The following is a 17,014-nucleotide window of genomic DNA, read 5'->3' as shown; positions in this document are numbered from 1 at the left end:
GGTGGATTACAATTCTGACTGTACAGGTGGATTACTAGTCTGATTGACTATACAGGTGGATTACTAGTCTGACTGTACAGGTGGATTACTAGTCTGACTGTACAGGTGGATTACTAGTCTGAATGTACAGGTGGATTACTAGTCTGATTGACTATACAGGTGGATTACTAGTCTGATTGACTGGACAGGTGGATTACTAGTCTGATTGACTGGACAGGTGGATTACTAGTCTGATTGACTGGACAGGTGGATTACTAGTCTGACTGTACAGGTGGATTACTAGTCTGACTGTACAGGTGGATTACTAGTCTGATTGACTATACAGGTGGATTACTAGTCTGACTGTACAGGTGGATTACTAGTCTGAATGTACAGGTGGATTACTAGTCTGATTGACTATACAGGTGGATTACTAGTCTGATTGACTGGACAGGTGGATTACTAGTCTGATTGACTGGACAGGTGGATTACTAGTCTGATTGACTGGACAGGTGGATTACTAGTCTGACTGTACAGGTGGATTACTAGTCTGACTGTACAGGTGGATTACTAGTCTGATTGACTATACAGGTGGATTACTAGTCTGACTGTACAGGTGGATTACTAGTCTGATTGACTATACAGGTGGATTACTAGTCTGACTGTACAGGTGGATTACTAGTCTGATTGACTATACAGGTGGATTACTAGTCTGATTGACTACAGGTGGATTACTAGTCTGATTGACTATACAGGTGGATTACTAGTCTGAATGTACAGGTGGATTACTAGTCTGACTGTACAGGTGGATTACTAGTCTGATTGACTATACAGGTGGATTACTAGTCTGACTGTACAGGTGGATTACTAGTCTGATTGACTATACAGGTGGTTTCTAGTCTGACTGTACAGGCGGATTACTAGTCTGACTGTAGGTGGATTACTAGTCTGATTGACTATACAGGTGGATTACTAGTCTGATTGACTGTACAGGTGGATTACTAGTCTGATTGACTATACAGGTGGATTACTAGTCTGACTGACTATACAGGTGGATTACTAGTCTGATTGACTATACAGGTGGATTACTAGTCTGATTGACTGTACAGGTGGATTACTAGTCTGATTGACTGTACAGGTGGATTAGTAGTCTGACTGTACAGGTGGATTACTAGTCTGACTGACTGGACAGGTGGATTACTAGTCTGATTGACTGGACAGGTGGATTACTAGTCTGACTGACTGGACAGGTGGATTACTAGTCTGATTGACTGGACAGGTGGATTACTAGTCTGACTGTACAGGTGGATTACTAGTCTGACTGACTGGACAGGTGGATTACTAGTCTGATTGACTGGACAGGTGGATTACTAGTCTGATTGACTATATAGGTGGATTACTAGTCTGATTGACTATACAGGTGGATTACTAGTCTGATTGACTATACAGGCGGATTACTAGTCTGATTGACTATACAGGTGGATTACTAGTCTGATTGACTATACAGGTGGATTACTAGTCTGATTGACTATACAGGTGGATTACTAGTCTGATTGACTGTACAGGCGGATTACTAGTCTGACTGTACAGGTGGATTACTAGTCTGATTGACTATACAGGTGGATTACTAGTCTGATTACAGGTGGATTACTAGTCTGATTGACTATACAGGTGGATTACTAGTCTGACTGTACAGGTGGATTACTAGTCTGATTGACTATACAGGTGGATTACTAGTCTGATTGACTATACAGGTGGATTACTAGTCTGATTGACTGTACAGGTGGATTACAATTCTGACTGTACAGGTGGATTACTAGTCTGATTGACTATACAGGTGGATTACTAGTCTGACTGTACAGGTGGATTACTAGTCTGACTGTACAGGTGGATTACTAGTCTGAATGTACAGGTGGATTACTAGTCTGATTGACTATACAGGTGGATTACTAGTCTGATTGACTGGACAGGTGGATTACTAGTCTGATTGACTGGACAGGTGGATTACTAGTCTGATTGACTGGACAGGTGGATTACTAGTCTGACTGTACAGGTGGATTACTAGTCTGACTGTACAGGTGGATTACTAGTCTGATTGACTATACAGGTGGATTACTAGTCTGACTGTATTACAGGTGGATTACTAGTCTGATTGACTATACAGGTGGATTACTAGTCTGATTGACTGGACAGGTGGATTACTAGTCTGATTGACTGGACAGGTGGATTACTAGTCTGATTGACTGGACAGGTGGATTACTAGTCTGATTGACTGTACAGGTGGATTACTAGTCTGACTGTACAGGTGGATTACTAGTCTGATTGACTAGTCTGTCTGACTGTACAGGTGGATTACTAGTCTGATTGACTATACAGGTGGATTACTAGTCTGACTGTACAGGTGGATTACTAGTCTGATTGACTATACAGGTGGATTACTAGTCTGACTGTACAGGTGGATTACTAGTCTGATTGACTATACAGGTGGATTACTAGTCTGATTGTACAGGTGGATTACTAGTCTGACTGTGGTGGATTACTAGTCTGATTGACTATACAGGTGGATTACTAGTCTGACTGTACAGGTGGATTACTAGTCTGATTGACTATACAGGTGGATTACTGTCTAGTCTGACTGTACAGGTGGATTACTAGTCTGATTGACTATACAGGTGGATTACTAGTCTGATTGACTGTACAGGTGGATTACTAGTCTGATTGACTATACAGGTGGATTACTAGTCTGATTGACTATACAGGTGGATTACTAGTCTGATTGACTATACAGGTGGATTACTAGTCTGATTGACTGTACAGGTGGATTACTAGTCTGATTGACTGTACAGGTGGATTACTAGTCTGACTGACTACAGGTGGATTACTAGTCTGATTGACTGGACAGGTGGATTACTAGTCTGATTGACTATACAGGTGGATTACTAGTCTGATTGACTGGACAGGTGGATTACTAGTCTGATTGACTGGACAGGTGGATTACTAGTCTGACTGTACAGGTGGATTACTAGTCTGATTGACTGGACAGGTGGATTACTAGTCTGATTGACTGGACAGGTGGATTACTAGTCTGATTGACTGTACAGGTGGATTACTAGTCTGATTGACTATACAGGTGGATTACTAGTCTGACTGTACAGGTGGATTACTAGTCTGATTGACTGTACAGGTGGATTACTAGTCTGATTGACTATACAGGTGGATTACTAGTCTGATTGACTATACAGGTGGATTACTAGTCTGATTGACTATACAGGTGGATTACTAGTCTGATTGACTATACAGGTGGATTACTAGTCTGATTGACTATACAGGTGGATTACTAGTCTGATTGACTGGACAGGTGGATTACTAGTCTGATTGACTGTACAGGTGGATTACTAGTCTGACTGTACAGGTGGATTACTAGTCTGATTGACTATACAGGTGGATTACTAGTCTGACTGTACAGGTGGATTACTAGTCTGATTGACTATACAGGTGGATTACTAGTCTGACTGTACAGGTGGATTACTAGTCTGATTGACTATACAGGTGGATTACTAGTCTGATTGACTATACAGGTGGATTACTAGTCTGATTGACTGTACAGGTGGATTACAATTCTGACTGTACAGGTGGATTACTAGTCTGATTGACTATACAGGTGGATTACTAGTCTGACTGTACAGGTGGATTACTAGTCTGACTGTACAGGTGGATTACTAGTCTGAATGTACAGGTGGATTACTAGTCTGATTGACTATACAGGTGGATTACTAGTCTGATTGACTGGACAGGTGGATTACTAGTCTGATTGACTGGACAGGTGGATTACTAGTCTGATTGACTGGACAGGTGGATTACTAGTCTGATTGGTGGATTACTAGTCTGACTGTACAGGTGGATTACTAGTCTGATTGACTATACAGGTGGATTACTAGTCTGATTGGTGGATTACTAGTCTGAATGTACAGGTGGATTACTAGTCTGATTGACTATACAGGTGGATTACTAGTCTGATTGACTGGACAGGTGGATTACTAGTCTGATTGACTGGACAGGTGGATTACTAGTCTGATTGACTGGACAGGTGGATTACTAGTCTGACTGTACAGGTGGATTACTAGTCTGACTGTACAGGTGGATTACTAGTCTGATTGACTATACAGGTGGATTACTAGTCTGACTGTACAGGTGGATTACTAGTCTGATTGACTATACAGGTGGATTACTAGTCTGACTGTACAGGTGGATTACTAGTCTGATTGACTATACAGGTGGATTACTAGTCTGAATGTACAGGTGGATTACTAGTCTGACTGTACAGGTGGATTACTAGTCTGATTGACTAGGTGGATTACTAGTCTGATTACAGGTGGATTACTAGTCTGATTGACTAGGTGGATTACTAGTCTGACTTGACTATACAGGTGGATTACTAGTCTGATTGACTATACAGGTGGATTACTAGTCTGATTGACTGTACAGGTGGATTAGTAGTCTGACTGTACAGGTGGATTACTAGTCTGACTGACTGGACAGGTGGATTACTAGTCTGATTGACTGGACAGGTGGATTACTAGTCTGACTGACTGGACAGGTGGATTACTAGTCTGATTGACTGGACAGGTGGATTACTAGTCTGACTGTACAGGTGGATTACTAGTCTGATTGACTGGACAGGTGGATTACTAGTCTGATTGACTGGACAGGTGGATTACTAGTCTGATTGACTGGACAGGTGGATTACTAGTCTGATTGACTTACAGGTGGATTACTAGACTGACTGTACAGGTGGATTACTAGTCTGATTGACTGTACAGGCGGATTACTAGTCTGATTGACTATACAGGTGGATTACTAGTCTGATTGACTATACAGGTGGATTACTAGTCTGATTGACTATACAGGTGGATTACTAGTCTGATTGACTATACAGGTGGATTACTAGTCTGATTGACTATACAGGTGGATTACTAGTCTGATTGACTATACAGGTGGATTACTAGTCTGATTGACTGTACAGGTGGATTACTAGTCTGATTGTCTATACAGGTGGATTACTAGTCTGACTGACTAGGTGGATTACTAGTCTGATTGACTATACAGGTGGATTACTAGTCTGATTGACTATACAGGTGGATTACTAGTCTGATTGACTATACAGGTGGATTACTAGTCTGATTGACTGGACAGGTGGATTACTAGTCTGATTGACTGTACAGGTGGATTACTAGTCTGACTGTACAGGTGGATTACTAGTCTGATTGACTATACAGGTGGATTACTAGTCTGACTGTACAGGTGGATTACTAGTCTGACTGACAGGTGGATTACTAGTCTGACAGGTGGATTACTAGTCTGATTGACTATACAGGTGGATTACTAGTCTGATTGACTGGACAGGTGGATTACTAGTCTGATTGACTGGACAGGTGGATTACTAGTCTGATTGACTGGACAGGTGGATTACTAGTCTGACTGTACAGGTGGATTACTAGTCTGACTGTACAGGTGGATTACTAGTCTGATTGACTATACAGGTGGATTACTAGTCTGACTGTACAGGTGGATTACTAGTCAGAATGTACAGGTGGATTACTAGTCTGATTGACTATACAGGTGGATTACTAGTCTGATTGACTGGACAGGTGGATTACTAGTCTGATTGACTGGACAGGTGGATTACTAGTCTGATTGACTGGACAGGTGGATTACTAGTCTGACTGTACAGGTGGATTACTAGTCTGACTGTACAGGTGGATTACTAGTCTGATTGACTATACAGGTGGATTACTAGTCTGACTGTACAGGTGGATTACTAGTCTGATTGACTATACAGGTGGATTACTAGTCTGACTGTACAGGTGGATTACTAGTCTGATTGACTATACAGGTGGATTACTAGTCTGACTGTACAGGTGGATTACTAGTCTGATTGACTATACAGGTGGATTACTAGTCTGAATGTACAGGCGGATTACTAGTCTGACTGTACAGGTGGATTACTAGTCTGATTGACTATACAGGTGGATTACTAGTCTGACTGTACAGGTGGATTACTAGTCTGATTGACTATACAGGTGGTTTCTAGTCTGACTGTACAGGCGGATTACTAGTCTGACTGTACAGGTGGATTACTAGTCTGATTGACTATACAGGTGGATTACTAGTCTAATTGACTGTACAGGTGGATTACTAGTCTGATTGACTATACAGGTGGATTACTAGTCTGACTGACTATACAGGTGGATTACTAGTCTGATTGACTATACAGGTGGATTACTAGTCTGATTGACTGTACAGGTGGATTACTAGTCTGATTGACTGTACAGGTGGATTAGTAGTCTGACTGTACAGGTGGATTACTAGTCTGACTGACTGGACAGGTGGATTACTAGTCTGATTGACTGGACAGGTGGATTACTAGTCTGACTGACTGGACAGGTGGATTACTAGTCTGATTGACTGGACAGGTGGATTACTAGTCTGACTGTACAGGTGGATTACTAGTCTGACTGACTGGACAGGTGGATTACTAGTCTGATTGACTGGACAGGTGGATTACTAGTCTGATTGACTATATAGGTGGATTACTAGTCTGATTGACTATACAGGTGGATTACTAGTCTGATTGACTATACAGGCGGATTACTAGTCTGATTGACTATACAGGTGGATTACTAGTCTGATTGACTATACAGGTGGATTACTAGTCTGATTGACTATACAGGTGGATTACTAGTCTGATTGACTGTACAGGTGGATTACTAGTCTGACTGTACAGGTGGATTACTAGTCTGATTGACTATACAGGTGGATTACTAGTCTGATTGACTACAGGTGGATTACTAGTCTGATTGTCTGATTGTCTGACTGTACAGGTGGATTACTAGTCTGATTGACTATACAGGTGGATTACTAGTCTGATTGACTATACAGGTGGATTACTAGTCTGATTGACTGTACAGGTGGATTACAATTCTGACTGTACAGGTGGATTACTAGTCTGATTGACTATACAGGTGGATTACTAGTCTGACTGTACAGGTGGATTACTAGTCTGACTGTACAGGTGGATTACTAGTCTGAATGTACAGGTGGATTACTAGTCTGATTGACTATACAGGTGGATTACTAGTCTGATTGACTGGACAGGTGGATTACTAGTCTGATTGACTGGACAGGTGGATTACTAGTCTGATTGACTGGACAGGTGGATTACTAGTCTGACTGTACAGGTGGATTACTAGTCTGACTGTACAGGTGGATTACTAGTCTGATTGACTATACAGGTGGATTACTAGTCTGACTGTACAGGTGGATTACTAGTCTGAATGTACAGGTGGATTACTAGTCTGATTGACTATACAGGTGGATTACTAGTCTGATTGACTGGACAGGTGGATTACTAGTCTGATTGACTGGACAGGTGGATTACTAGTCTGACTGTACAGGTGGATTACTAGTCTGACTGTACAGGTGGATTACTAGTCTGATTGACTATACAGGTGGATTACTAGTCTGACTGTACAGGTGGATTACTAGTCTGATTGACTATACAGGTGGATTACTAGTCTGACTGTACAGGTGGATTACTAGTCTGATTGACTATACAGGTGGATTACTAGTCTGACTGTACAGGTGGATTACTAGTCTGATTGACTATACAGGTGGATTACTAGTCTGAATGTACAGGTGGATTACTAGTCTGACTGTACAGGTGGATTACTAGTCTGATTGACTATACAGGTGGATTACTAGTCTGACTGTACAGGTGGATTACTAGTCTGATTGACTATACAGGTGGTTTCTAGTCTGATTGACTGTCTGACTGTACAGGTGGATTACTAGTCTGATTGACTATACAGGTGGATTACTAGTCTAATTGACTGTACAGGTGGATTACTAGTCTGATTGACTATACAGGTGGATTACTAGTCTGACTGACTATACAGGTGGATTACTAGTCTGATTGACTATACAGGTGGATTACTAGTCTGATTGACTGTACAGGTGGATTACTAGTCTGATTGACTGTACAGGTGGATTAGTAGTCTGACTGTACAAGTGGATTACTAGTCTGACTGACTGGACAGGTGGATTACTAGTCTGATTGACTGAACAGGTGGATTACTAGTCTGACTGACTGGACAGGTGGATTACTAGTCTGATTGACTGGACAGGTGGATTACTAGTCTGACTGTACAGGTGGATTACTAGTCTGACTGACTGGACAGGTGGATTACTAGTCTGATTGACTGGACAGGTGGATTACTAGTCTGATTGACTGGACAGGTGGATTACTAGTCTGATTGACTATACAGGTGGATTACTAGACTGACTGTACAGGTGGATTACTAGTCTGATTGACTGTACAGGCGGATTACTAGTCTGATTGACTATACAGGTGGATTACTAGTCTGATTGACTATACAGGTGGATTACTAGTCTGATTGACTATACAGGCGGATTACTAGTCTGATTGACTATACAGGTGGATTACTAGTCTGATTGACTATACAGGCGGATTACTAGTCTGATTGACTATACAGGTGGATTACTAGTCTGATTGACTGTACAGGCGGATTACTAGTCTGACTGTACAGGTGGATTACTAGTCTGATTGACTATACAGGTGGATTACTAGTCTGACTGTACAGGTGGATTACTAGTCTGATTGACTATACAGGTGGATTACTAGTCTGACTGTACAGGTGGATTACTAGTCTGATTGACTATACAGGTGGATTACTAGTCTGATTGACTATACAGGTGGATTACTAGTCTGATTGACTGTACAGGTGGATTACAATTCTGACTGTACAGGTGGATTACTAGTCTGATTGACTATACAGGTGGATTACTAGTCTGACTGTACAGGTGGATTACTAGTCTGACTGTACAGGTGGATTACTAGTCTGAATGTACAGGTGGATTACTAGTCTGATTGACTATACAGGTGGATTACTAGTCTGATTGACTGGACAGGTGGATTACTAGTCTGATTGACTGGACAGGTGGATTACTAGTCTGATTGACTGGACAGGTGGATTACTAGTCTGACTTGGTGGATTACTGTCTGACTGTACAGGTGGATTACTAGTCTGATTGACTATACAGGTGGATTACTAGTCTGACTGACTACAGGTGGATTACTAGTCTGAATGTACAGGTGGATTACTAGTCTGATTGACTATACAGGTGGATTACTAGTCTGATTGACTGGACAGGTGGATTACTAGTCTGATTGACTGGACAGGTGGATTACTAGTCTGATTGACTGTGGACAGGACTGGGTGGATTACTAGTCTGACTGTACAGGTGGATTACTAGTCTGATTGACTATACAGGTGGATTACTAGTCTGACTGTACAGGTGGATTACTAGTCTGATTGACTATACAGGTGGATTACTAGTCTGACTGTACAGGTGGATTACTAGTCTGATTGACTATACAGGTGGATTACTAGTCTGAATGTACAGGCGGATTACTAGTCTGACTGTACAGGTGGATTACTAGTCTGATTGACTATACAGGTGGATTACTAGTCTGACTGTACAGGTGGATTACTAGTCTGATTGACTATACAGGTGGTTTCTAGTCTGACTGTACAGGCGGATTACTAGTCTGACTGTACAGGTGGATTACTAGTCTGATTGACTATACAGGTGGATTACTAGTCTGATTGACTGTACAGGTGGATTAGTAGTCTGACTGTACAGGTGGATTACTAGTCTGACTGACTGGACAGGTGGATTACTAGTCTGATTGACTGGACAGGTGGATTACTAGTCTGACTGACTGGACAGGTGGATTACTAGTCTGATTGACTGGACAGGTGGATTACTAGTCTGACTGTACAGGTGGATTACTAGTCTGACTGACTGGACAGGTGGATTACTAGTCTGATTGACTGGACAGGTGGATTACTAGTCTGATTGACTGGACAGGTGGATTACTAGTCTGATTGACTATACAGGTGGATTACTAGACTGACTGTACAGGTGGATTACTAGTCTGATTGACTGTACAGGCGGATTACTAGTCTGATTGACTATACAGGTGGATTACTAGTCTGATTGACTATACAGGTGGATTACTAGTCTGATTGACTATACAGGCGGATTACTAGTCTGATTGACTATACAGGTGGATTACTAGTCTGATTGACTATACAGGTGGATTACTAGTCTGATTGACTATACAGGTGGATTACTAGTCTGATTGACTGTACAGGTGGATTACTAGTCTGATTGTCTATACAGGTGGATTACTAGTCTGACTGTACAGGTGGATTACTAGTCTGATTGACTATACAGGTGGATTACTAGTCTGACTGTACAGGTGGATTACTAGTCTGATTGACTATACAGGTGGATTACTAGTCTGATTGACTATACAGGTGGATTACTAGTCTGATTGACTGTACAGGTGGATTACTTCTGACTGTACAGGTGGATTACTAGTCTGATTGACTATACAGGTGGATTACTAGTCTGACTGTACAGGTGGATTACTAGTCTGACTGTACAGGTGGATTACTAGTCTGAATGTACAGGTGGATTACTAGTCTGATTGACTATACAGGTGGATTACTAGTCTGATTGACTTGACAGGTGGATTACTAGTCTGATTGACTGGACAGGTGGATTACTAGTCTGATTGACTGGACAGGTGGATTACTAGTCTGACTGTACAGGTGGATTACTAGTCTGACTGTACAGGTGGATTACTAGTCTGATTGACTATACAGGTGGATTACTAGTCTGACTGTACAGGTGGATTACTAGTCTGATTGACTATACAGGTGGATTACTAGTCTGACTGTACAGGTGGATTACTAGTCTGATTGACTATACAGGTGGATTACTAGTCTGACTGTACAGGTGGATTACTAGTCTGATTGACTATACAGGTGGATTACTAGTCTGAATGTACAGGCGGATTACTAGTCTGACTGTACAGGTGGATTACTAGTCTGATTGACTATACAGGTGGATTACTAGTCTGACTGTACAGGTGGATTACTAGTCTGATTGACTATACAGGTGGATTACTAGTCTGATTGACTATACAGGTGGATTACTAGTCTGATTGACTATACAGGTGGATTACTAGTCTGACTGACTATACAGGTGGATTACTAGTCTGATTGACTGTACAGGTGGATTACTAGTCTGATTGACTGTACAGGTGGATTAGTAGTCTGACTGTACAGGTGGATTACTAGTCTGACTGACTGGACAGGTGGATTACTAGTCTGATTGACTGGACAGGTGGATTATTAGTCTGATTGACTGGACAGGTGGATTACTAGTCTGACTGTACAGGTGGATTACTAGTCTGACTGACTGGACAGGTGGATTACTAGTCTGATTGACTGGACAGGTGGATTACTAGTCTGATTGACTGGACAGGTGGATTACTAGTCTGATTGCCAATCTCAAAGTACGACGCCACTGTCTATCCATCCAGGCAATCATCCCTCTAATCTAGACCATAGTACACATGTTGAGAGTGATTTTTTTCCTTCTCAAGTGATGAATTATCAATTGGTACATTTATATAAATCATTCTTCATAAGAATTTAAACGTTTTATAATCTGCAGACAGATGAGCAATCGTCAATAATGTTGACACCAAGAGAATCAAAATATCCATTTTATTCAAGTGCACCTCATCTATTGATGAAGTAGGTCTATTAACCTTTAACATAGATAAGATGAATGCAGAGAATGAGAATTTTTGATAATTTCTGGATATATATTATATATATATATATATATATACTGTAAACATAAAACGATTAATATACTTTTGGAATGTACTTAGTGTTTAGGGATAAAAACTGGCCTGAAATTCCAATAAGGCACCTGAGGGGAAAATGTTCTGTTGTGGTCCCACAGACAACGCTGAAATGATCAGATAAAACACAACTTATTCGTACCTTAGATGTAAACAAACCAAGTTAAGATGACAACAGGGAGGGGGGGTGTGTACAGTCAACACACAGAAAAAAAAAAAAAAGATATATTTTTCCCTCTTATTAATCAGGAAATTATTTACAGTAACATGCAAAATAATTTTTTTAAACATTTTTTTTTTTTACCTTTATTTTACTCGGCAAGTCAGTTAAGAACAAATTCTTATTTTCAATATACCGTACTTAGAGGCGTTTACCTTCCCTACAAGTGGAAGACAATCTATACATAGTAATTCCTTTAATATAAACAGTATAAATCCATTCCTTTGTGTATATAAATAGCTTTCTTCCAACATTTTCTTGTCTTACGTACTGTAGTGGTGTGAAAGGTATGAAGACTACAGAGTCTCAGGTTCTAATTACATTCAAGCGTTCAACACTTAAAATGCTAAATAAATGTATAACTGGGAAGGAGGGTTGTCACATCAGACACCTGTATAACTGGGAAGGAGGGTTGTCACGTCAGACACCTGTATAACTGGGAAGGAGGGTTGTCACGTCAGACACCTGTATAACTGGGAAGGAGGGTTGTCACGTCAGACACCTGTATAACTGGGAAGGAGGGTTGTCACGTCAGACACCTGTATAACTGGGAAGGGAGGGTTGTCACGTCAGACACCTGTATAACTGGGAAGGAGGGTTGTCACGTCAGACACCTGTATAACTGGGAAGGAGGGTTGTCACGTCAGACACCTGTATAACTGGGAAGGAGGGTTGTCACTTCAGACACCTGTATAACTGGGAAGGAGGGTTGTCACGTCAGACACCTGTATAACTGGGAAAGGAGGGTTGTCACTTCAGACACCTGTATAACTGGGAAAGGAGGGTTGTCACTTCAGACACCTGTATAACTGGGAAAGGAGGGTTGTCACTTCAGACACCTGCTAGTGAAAATACAGCATGCTGTTTTGCTGTAAAAGACTGGTGACAAGTTACTTCTAAACGTTGCATGTAGACCGTCTCGCTGTCTAAGCAAAAAAACGCGTCTGGATTTAGTTGGAGCAGTTTTGGATTGCTTGTGTGGGGGTGTAAGAAAGGTTATTGTGTTCAGATGAGCGATTGGCGTGAACCCAGAGTGTAGTGGATATCACCCACAGGAAAATAATACAGGCACCCTGGAAACATGGTCACAAACGCACACTAATACTGCAGGCCTTCAATACGCTCCTTATTTCTGTAGAATGAACTGGTCGATGAACTCATTCTGCTCAGCCTCCACCTTGGAGAGTGCTTCGTACTCGATACGATACCTGGAATAGATTAAAACAAACTTAGTTAAAACCCAGGTGACTGACTGACTAAATAACTAACTAACTGACTGACTGACTGACTAAATAACTGACTGACTGACTAAATAAATAACTGACTGACTAAATAAATAACTGACTGACTGACTAAATAACTGACTGACTAAATAACTAACTGACTGACTAAATAACTGACTAACTAAACTAACTAACTGACTAAACTAACTAACTGACTAAACTAACTAACTGACTAAATAACTGACTAACTGACTGACTGACTGACTAAATAAATAACTGACTGACTGACTAAATAACTGACTGACTAAATAACTGACTGACTGACTGACTAAATAACTGACTGACTGACTAAATAACTGACTAAATAACTGACTAAACTGACTGACTAAACTGACTGACTAACTGACTGACTGACTGACTAACTAACTGACTGACTGACTAACTGACTAAATAACTAACTAACTGACTAAATAACTAACTGACTGACTAAATAAATAACTGACTGACTAAATAACTGACTAAACTAACTAACTGACTAAATAACTGACTAAATAACTAACTGACTGACTAAATAACTGACTAAATAAATAACTGACTAAACTAACTAACTGACTAACTAACTAAATAACTGACTGACTAAATAAATAACTGACTGACTAAATAAATAACTGACTGACTGACTAAATAACTGACTAAACTGACTGACTAAATAACTAACTGACTGACTAAATAACTGACTAAATAACTAACTGACTGACTAAATAACTGACTGACTGACTAAATAAATAACTGACTGACTAAATAAATAACTGACTGACTGACTAACTAACTGACTAACTAAATAACTGACTGACTAAATAACTAACTGACTGACTAAATAAATAACTGACTAACTAACTGACTAACTAACTGACTGACTAAATAACTAACTGACTGACTAAATAACTAACTGACTGACTAAATAACTAACTGACTGACTAAATAACTAACTGACTAAATAACTAACTGACTGACTAAATAACTAACTGACTGACTAAATAACTAACTGACTGACTAAATAACTAACTGACTAAATAACTGACTGACTAAATAACTAACTGACTAAATAACTAACTGACTAAATAACTAACTGACTGACTAACTAACTGACTGACTAAATAACTAACTGACTAACTAACTAACTGACTAACTAACTAAATAACTGACTGACTAACTAAATAACTGACTGACTAAATAAATAACTGACTGACTAAATAAATAACTGACTGACTAAATAACTGACTAAACTGACTGACTAAATAACTGACTAAACTGACTGACTGACTAACTAACTAACTAACTAAATAACTAACTGACTGACTAAATAACTGACTAACTAACTGACTAACTGACTGACTGACTAACTGACTGACTGACTAAATGACTGACTGACTGACTAAATGACTGACTGACTAAATAACTAACTGACTGACTAAATAAATAACTGACTGACTAAATAACTGACTAAATAACTGACTGACTGACTAACTAACTGACTAACTAACTGACTAAATAACTAACTGACTGACTAAATAAATAACTGACTGACTAAATAAATAACTGACTAAACTAACTAACTGACTAAATAACTGACTGACTGACTAACTAACTGACTGACTGACTAAATAACTAACTGACTAACTAACTGACTGACTAAATAAATAACTGACTGACTAAATAAATAACTGACTGACTGACTAAACTGACTGACTAAATAACTAACTGACTGACTAAATAACTGACTAAACTAACTAACTGACTAAATAACTGACTGACTAACTAACTGACTGACTAAATAACTAACTAAACTAACTAACTAACTAAATAACTGACTGACTAAATAAATAACTGACTAACTAACTGACTAAATAACTAACTGACTAACTAACTAAATAACTGACTGACTAAATAAATAACTGACTGAATAAATAACTGACTGAATAAATAACTGACTAAACTGACTGACTAACTGACTGACTGACTGACTAACTGACTAAATAACTGACTGACTAAATAAATAACTGACTAAATAACTGACTGACTGACTAACTAACTGACTAAATAACTGACTGACTAAATAAATAACTGACTGACTAAATAAATAACTGACTAAACTGACTGACTAACTGACTGACTGACTGACTAACTGACTAAATAACTGACTGACTAAATAACTAACTGACTGACTAAATAACTGACTGACTGACTAACTAACTGACTGACTAACTAACTGACTGACTAAATAACTAACTGACTAACTAAATAACTGACTGACTGACTAAACTAACTAACTGACTGACTAACTGACTGACTAAATAACTAACTGACTGACTAAATAACTAACTGACTGACTAAATAACTAACTGACTGACTAAATAACTAACTGACTGACTAAATAACTAACTGACTGACTAAATAACTAACTGACTGACTGACTAAATAACTAACTGACTGACTAAATAACTAACTGACTGACTAACTAAATAACTGACTGACTAACTAAATAACTGACTGACTAAATAACTGACTGACTAAATAAATAACTGACTAAATAAATAACTGACTGACTAAATAAATAACTGACTGACTAAATAACTGACTAACTAACTGACTGACTAACTAACTAACTAACTGACTAAATAACTAACTGACTGACTAAATAACTAACTGACTGACTAAATAAATAACTGACTAAATAACTGACTAACTAACTGACTGACTGACTAAATGACTGACTGACTGACTAAATGACTGACTGACTGACTAAATAACTGACGAAATAACTAACTGACTGACTAAATAACTAACTGACTAAATAACTAACTGACTGACTAAATAACTAACTGACTGACTAAATAACTAACTGACTGACTAAATAACTAACTGACTGACTAAATAACTAACTGACTGACTAAATAACTAACTGACTGACTAAATAACTAACTGACTGACTAAATAACTAACTGACTGACTAAATAACTAACTGACTGACTAAATAACTAACTGACTGACTAAATAACTAACTGACTGACTAAATAAATAACTGACTAAATAACTAAATAACTGACTAAATAACTAACTGACTGACTAAATAACTAACTGACTGACTAAATAACTAACTGACTGACTAAATAACTAACTGACTGACTAAATAACTAACTGACTGACTAAATAACTAACTGACTGACTAAATAACTAACTGACTGACTAAATAACTAACTGACTGACTAAATAACTAACTGACTGACTAAATAACTAACTGACTGACTAAATAACTAACTGACTAAATAACTAACTGACTAAATAACTAACTGACTAAATAACTAACTGACTAAATAACTAACTGACTGACTGACTAAATAACTGACTGACTAACTAAATAACTGACTGACTAAATAAATAACTGACTGACTAAATAAATAACTGACTGACTAAATAAATAACTGACTGACTAAACTGACTGACTGACTAACTAACTAACTGACTAAATAACTAACTGACTGACTAAATAACTGACTAACTAACTGACTGACTGACTAAATGACTGACTGACTGACTAAATAAATAACTGACTGACTAAATAAATAACTGACTGACTGACTAAATAACTGACTGACTAAATAACTAACTGACTGACTAAATAACTGACTAACTAAACTAACTAACTGACTAAACTAACTAACTGACTGACTGACTAAATAACTGACTGACTAACTAAATAACTGACTGACTAAATAAATAACTGAC

General features: G+C 38.9%; 1 protein-coding gene across 4 annotated transcripts in view; it reads right to left on the bottom strand.

Moving 5' to 3' along the window:
- Positions 1-11,623: 11,623 nt before the first annotated feature.
- LOC124005327 (intraflagellar transport protein 20 homolog) overlaps positions 11,624-17,014 on the bottom strand; it is a 31,734-nt gene continuing 26,343 nt past the window's right edge. For 3 of the 4 annotated variants that reach the window (XM_046314466.1, XM_046314468.1, XM_046314467.1), the window contains exon 5: positions 11,624-13,213. In XM_046314466.1, coding sequence (XP_046170422.1) covers positions 13,132-13,213 — 82 coding nt within the window. In that variant the 3' untranslated portion in view covers positions 11,624-13,131. The remainder of the gene's footprint in view (positions 13,214-17,014) is intronic. The other variant, XR_006833603.1, reaches the window with a different exon arrangement.

Source organism: Oncorhynchus gorbuscha, linkage group LG19 (assembly GCF_021184085.1).
Source record: "Oncorhynchus gorbuscha isolate QuinsamMale2020 ecotype Even-year linkage group LG19, OgorEven_v1.0, whole genome shotgun sequence".
NCBI classification, from domain to species: Eukaryota; Metazoa; Chordata; class Actinopteri; order Salmoniformes; family Salmonidae; genus Oncorhynchus; species Oncorhynchus gorbuscha.
The sequence above is the reverse complement of the archived record's forward strand: the minus strand, read 5'-3'. Positions and strand labels throughout refer to the sequence as shown.